Raw genomic sequence first — 5,706 nt, forward strand, 5'->3', positions numbered from 1 at the left:
TGTGAACGGCCATCTGCTGAGACCGACTACATACAACACTAAATAAAAAATACAGACAAAACTAAACACATAAAAAGACACAGATAAAGGCAGCTTTAAGAAGTATGTATGAGGACCAGTCTTATTTCTAAGTGTTTTGGGTGGATATTAAGAATGGAATAAATGGTTTGTTGTTATAAGTCTCTGTTACAGCGGGCTTTAAAGCAGTCTGTCAGCAGCAACTATTTAAGTGATGAAAGAATGAGAAGGATATTCTGTAATCAGGGTGGCCTCCTCTGGAGTACATTTTGGTCCATTATTTTTCAAAGAAAAGAGCGTGATTTGTGAATAAAAATAAAAAAATACAATCGAGAAATGAGCTGGTGAAGATTCTCAGTCATCCAGGTCAGAGTCATTCCAAAAAAAATAGAAAAACAATCCACTGGACTTTGTTTTCGAGTTTAAGGACATTTCGCTTCTCATCCAGGAAGCTTTTTCAATTCAAAATGTCAGAAATTTAATTGAAAACGCTTCCTATATGGGAAGCAAAACATCCTCAAACTGTTTTTTTTTTCCAACTTTTTTGGAATCCAGAAATGAAACTTTGAAAAACTTTTTAAGATCTATTCAATTATTCATTTACATTCCACTGCTAATTTTTTTTTGTATTAATAGATGGCAGTCAGAGTCTGTAAAAATCTCTTAGCTGTGAATTCCTGTTGCAAAGTAACTGAAAGGCTCCACCTGCTGGCCTTTGATGCTGAATAACGTCATCCTTATAGCACAAATATTTGCTCTTGTTGATATTCAGTTCCAAGAAGCTGTAAAAAAAGAACTTTCAGCCATTTTTTCACTGCTAGTCGGTCCTGGGGGCCATGTTTGCAGATTTAAAAAGTGACATCCCTTGAATGTTACAGGAGTTGCTTAAAACATCAGCAGGAGACAAAATACAACTTGAGGAATCCCTGTGTTTAAAAACAGTTTATTTTATAAAAAACAAACAATCCAATAATAAGAAAAATGACCGATTATGGCCTGTAATCACATTTAGCTGAAATCCTTGTATGGCTGCCTAAAGTGTGACGTCAACATCCCACTCCACACTTTAATGACAAATGGGAGCTGATCCAGTTTGTTACTATCTATTTTAACTGGTTACACCCTGTTCTCTCCAAACATTTACCTCTGCTCTATAACCTTTTAGGATGGGTCTCATAGGGATGGGGAGGATCACAGATTCCTTCCTCTGGTTTTGGGTCAGAACTGGAACCCAGAAGCTGATGAAACAGTCTTGTCAGAGGGGCGGATTTGGGAAATTTGGGGCCCTAGACAAAGACAGGCAGGGGGCACTTTGAACTGAGCAGACAACAAATAAAACAGAGCCATTATACAGATACACATTTTAGAAATAGAAATTTGAATAGAATAAACATACAGTATTTGTTCTAGGTTTTGTCCCTCTCAGGGGAAGAACTAGGATTCTCAGGGATCAGGGGCTTAGCCCTGAGGGTGAAGATGAGAGTGTAGACTTTCTGCTAAATCCCGTTCTAATGTAAAATATGACAGATTATTGGATTAAAGAAATTTCTACTACATGCTATCACACATAAGAATTCCCCCTCCATAAGATGGGAAGAAATTAATTCACGTGCAAGTCTTTAACTGTGTTTATTACTCTCATCAACAAACTCTGTGGATTTGGGGACATTTGATCGTTATTTACCAAAGTTATAAGAAGGGAATCTTTTTTGGAATATTTGCTAATTGTTAGATAAACATTTAAACATAAAATATATTTCATAACGATCATAAAGAGGGAACAGCTTATATCAGGTTGCTAAAATATATAATTTCCCTCTCATAACTCAAATAATTATCTAATGTCACCAAATCCACAGGGTTTGTTGTTGATGAACAGAGGAATAAACACTGATAAAGACTTGCAGGTGAATTAATTCAGACAGAAGTTGGAAAAAGACAGATTCTCTTTATGTTTAAAAAAACATAAAAAAGCTTAAAAGGACCTCGTTTATTTATTTATTTTACAATTTTGTAAACAACAGGAGTTGTTTTTAGCGAGAAATTGATCAGAAGCGCTGTGAAAATTGATTCATCCGCCATGTCCGCTTCTCTGGCTTCAATGCGCGCTCCCGACACAAGGGGAACAGAATTTTATTCAACACCGGGACAAATAACGTCTGGAAGTCAGTCAGAGCTTCACATCCCTGGAACATCAGTCTGTTTAGCAACAGCTAGTGGTGACAACTTCTTCTTCTGCACGGTAATGCTACAGGCTGCTTTCCTGCACATGCTGCCACTATCTGGTGAATTTCAGTACTGCACATTTTACTCAGGTTCACTGTAGCACATCTTAAAAGTTACATTTTTTGGAACCAGAAGAAGAAAGAAATATGAATTTCTTCTAAAAATTGAAAACTAGGTTGTTTAATTATAATTTGAGTTGACAGAATAAGGCACTTTAAGCTGCTTTCTGCTCTTTACAACAAAAAACTGCTCAGCAGCTATATTGGTTTAACAGATGTGATGCCAGTAAAGATTGTTGAACAGATTATGCATCAAGTCATTCAATAATTTATATTTTGACGTTTCAAATATGATTTTCCCTTAAAATTCTAAGGATAACCTTTGTCTGATTTCATATCAGAACTCCAAGATTGAAACAGAATCATTTTAAATGGAAACCTGTGAGGGGAATTAGGGAAATACATGATTGAGTTGAATTTATATGACTCGCCTTGTGAGGATGAAAGAGATATAGTCCTACTGTATTAATCTCTACTGTGTTAATCTCTTACTGTATCTTTCCAAGTGATAGTAAAATGCATTATTGTGGTTTACTGGTGTGTCGAGGAGCCTCCTTTATGCTCTGGGCTGATTTGATTAATCTGAATCTCTGCAGGATTCAATAAAATCTCAAGACTGGCAATGTGCTGCCCAATGTCAGACAGCTGGGTCAGGTAATGGGTCTTCAACAGAATAATGACCCAAAACAGTTAGAAACAACCAGGAATGGCTAAGAGGAAAACATTGCAGTATTCTGAAGTGGCCTTTAGTAGCCCTGACGTAAACCCTATTGAGCATCTTTGGAAGGAGCTGAAACAGGCTGTCTGGAAAAGACAGCCATCAAACCTGAAACAACTGGAGCAGTTTCTATATGAGGAGCAGAAGTCTTATTATTTGATTGGAGTGGTTGACTTTAAAAGGTTGATCAACAAAATATTACGCTAAGAGAACCAGAACTCGTTCATGAGTTTATTTTAATTATGATGAAGCATCTGACCTGTTAATTTTATGTATTATTACTTTTGGTAGATTAAAGTTATTTCTGACAGTTGTGGATTCATCTTTTATTAAACAAGTACTAACAATTTTATTTATATGTGTAGACAACACTTTTGGAAATTTTATGTATCAAGAGGCGCCTCTGGGTGGTGATAGAGGGTTAGTTTTATATCCTTACTCCATTGGAGATTTTTTTTATGGTATTGGAAAACAAATGTTCAGAAGTTTATTTTTAATTTTTTCCACTGAAAGCTGCTAATGTGAAATTCTAAACAGGATTTCCAAAAAAAATAAAAGAAAGAAAAGAAAAATTCAGATGATGACTAAGCAGACAGGCAGGTTTAAAAATAAAAGCTGAAGCTTAAGGGGATTCATTTCCCGTCATTTTTCTATCAAACATTTTCCTTTTCGCTTGCAGGATTTCTGGTTTAATATCTGATACAGAGGCATTTTGCAAAGCAAGCAGGATCTAATTCAGCAAGGTCATAACCGGTGACCTAAAATAAGAACAATGTGATCGGCTGGAAAAAACTGTTTATTGTGTAACAAAATAAATACCACATCCACATACTGACATGTCAGGATAAACAGTAACTCAGTCTGATCTACAGCTGTTTCTGACAATAACCTACAGACCTTTCACTTTATTCAAGAGGAAAAAAACATGAAGTTCCTGATTCATATTATTTATATTCAACCAGGTGTGACTTTAGAGTCATTGAGTGAAAAAGATGCAGGAGGAAACAGAAAAAGTAAGATGAGTCTGTGTCAGAGGCCAGCATCGTTTATGTTCAGGGGTGACTAAGATGTTTGGGGGATGTTCTCCCACAGTCCACTGCTGCCACGTAATAAATAACAAATGGGCTCCAGGTGGATAAAATGAGAGTAAACATCAGAGCCACAGTCCTTCAGCTACTCACAATCTGAATGAATCATCCATCAGGAGTCTGCAGCCATGATGGCGAGGAACTCCTCCTGGTTGACTGCAAAAGAACACAAACCAGGTCAGGTAATTTCCCTGACTGTCTAACTTGCACAATGCACCACAGAAGGATGCTGGAATCTCACGTACTCTCTCCGTCTCCGTCCGTGTCGAACTCGTCGATCATGCTGCGCAGCTCCTCGTCGCTGACGTTTTCACCCAATTCTCGCGCGACTCGCCTCAGGTTCCTCAGGCTGATCTTCCCCGACTCGTCGTCGTCGAAGAGCTTGAAAGCCTTCATGATCTCTTCCTTCGGGTCACGCTCCAGGATGCGATCTGTTACTGTGGACGGTTAAAGAAAACATGGGATGTTAGAGCTCCTCTGTTCAGCCTCGTGTGTCCTGTCAGACGTCAACCTACCAACTTCACTGAAGTCATCAAACGTAATTTTGCCATTGCCCGCCCTGTCATAGTCCTTCAGAATCTTCAGAACATCCACTTTCTTCACCTCAAAGCCGAGTGCGCGCATTGCCACCTGGTGGGAAATATAATTCTAATAAAGACCGGGTTTCACACCTTAGAAAATCAATAAATCCAAGTCCTCTCTGCAAATCTGTTTCTCTCTCCTTTAACCCCACTCAGCCTCAGCTGATGGCCGTTCACACTGAGCCTGGTTCTGCTGGAGGTTTCATCCTGTTAAAAGGGAGTTTTTCCTCTCTACTGTCACTACAAGCATGCTTAGTGTGAGGGATTGCTGAAGAGTCAATGAGTCGATGCAATCATCTGGTTTTTCTTACACTGGAAATAAATCTAAATCTAGATAAGTCATTTTTTCTTAAAATAAATGCATTTGTTCTTGAATTAAGGAGGTAAAAGAGACATGTTGGCAATGGAACAAGACAATTTACACTTAAAATGAGAAAAAAACAATTGCATTGTCTTATTTACAGTGCGTATTATCTAATTATCTTATTTTAAGAGTAAAAATACTCACTCCATTGGCAAACTATGAAATTTACCTACTCAAATTAGGTAAATGACTGAATAATTAATACACTTAATGGAATTTTTACTTATTTCTAGATCATTCTTCCAGTGTAGAGAGAAAACTTTGAAACAATCTGATTGGATGATCTAATTCAATTGTAAAGTGCCTTGAGATGAAAAGTGTAATATTAGTCTGGTGAAAGCAGCGTTATTCTATGTTCTGCGATGACCTCTTGAGGTGGTTCCATGGTGTAATATTGTTAAATGACTGTATTGAGTTTTTAGCTGATTGGGAGGTTAAGAGAAAAGGTGACAATCAAAGACTGAAAAGATGATCTTCAAGGGGTTACAGAAACACGTGTGCTGCTCTTTGGTGATATGGAAGATGGGCTGTGTTTTAACGTGAGATGTTTACATGGGGTCAGTGTCAGTTCCAAACAGAAGCAGACCTTCTGGGGGGGGGGCAAGTTCCTGGGTGACCCATAAAACTTTTCACATGCATGGTTAATACAACT

General features: G+C 37.8%; 1 protein-coding gene across 2 annotated transcripts in view; it reads right to left on the reverse strand.

Moving 5' to 3' along the window:
- Positions 1–1,021: 1,021 nt before the first annotated feature.
- Positions 1,022–5,706, reverse strand: part of cetn3 (centrin 3) — an 8,670-nt gene continuing 3,985 nt past the window's right edge. The window contains exons 3-6 of one of the 2 annotated variants that reach the window (XM_015384030.1): positions 4,625–4,739; positions 4,355–4,546; positions 4,203–4,265; positions 1,022–1,304 (exon numbers count right to left, since the gene is read on the reverse strand). In XM_015384030.1, the coding sequence (XP_015239516.1) occupies positions 4,222–4,265; positions 4,355–4,546; positions 4,625–4,739 (351 nt within the window). In that variant the 3' untranslated portion in view covers positions 1,022–1,304; positions 4,203–4,221. Of the gene's footprint in view, positions 1,305–3,789; positions 4,266–4,354; positions 4,547–4,624; positions 4,740–5,706 lie in introns of those variants that run through there. The other variant, XM_015384029.1, reaches the window with a different exon arrangement.

The sequence above is a fragment of the Cyprinodon variegatus genome, unplaced genomic scaffold, assembly GCF_000732505.1.
Source record: "Cyprinodon variegatus isolate N-32 unplaced genomic scaffold, C_variegatus-1.0 Scaffold300, whole genome shotgun sequence".
Taxonomy (NCBI): Eukaryota; Metazoa; Chordata; class Actinopteri; order Cyprinodontiformes; family Cyprinodontidae; genus Cyprinodon; species Cyprinodon variegatus.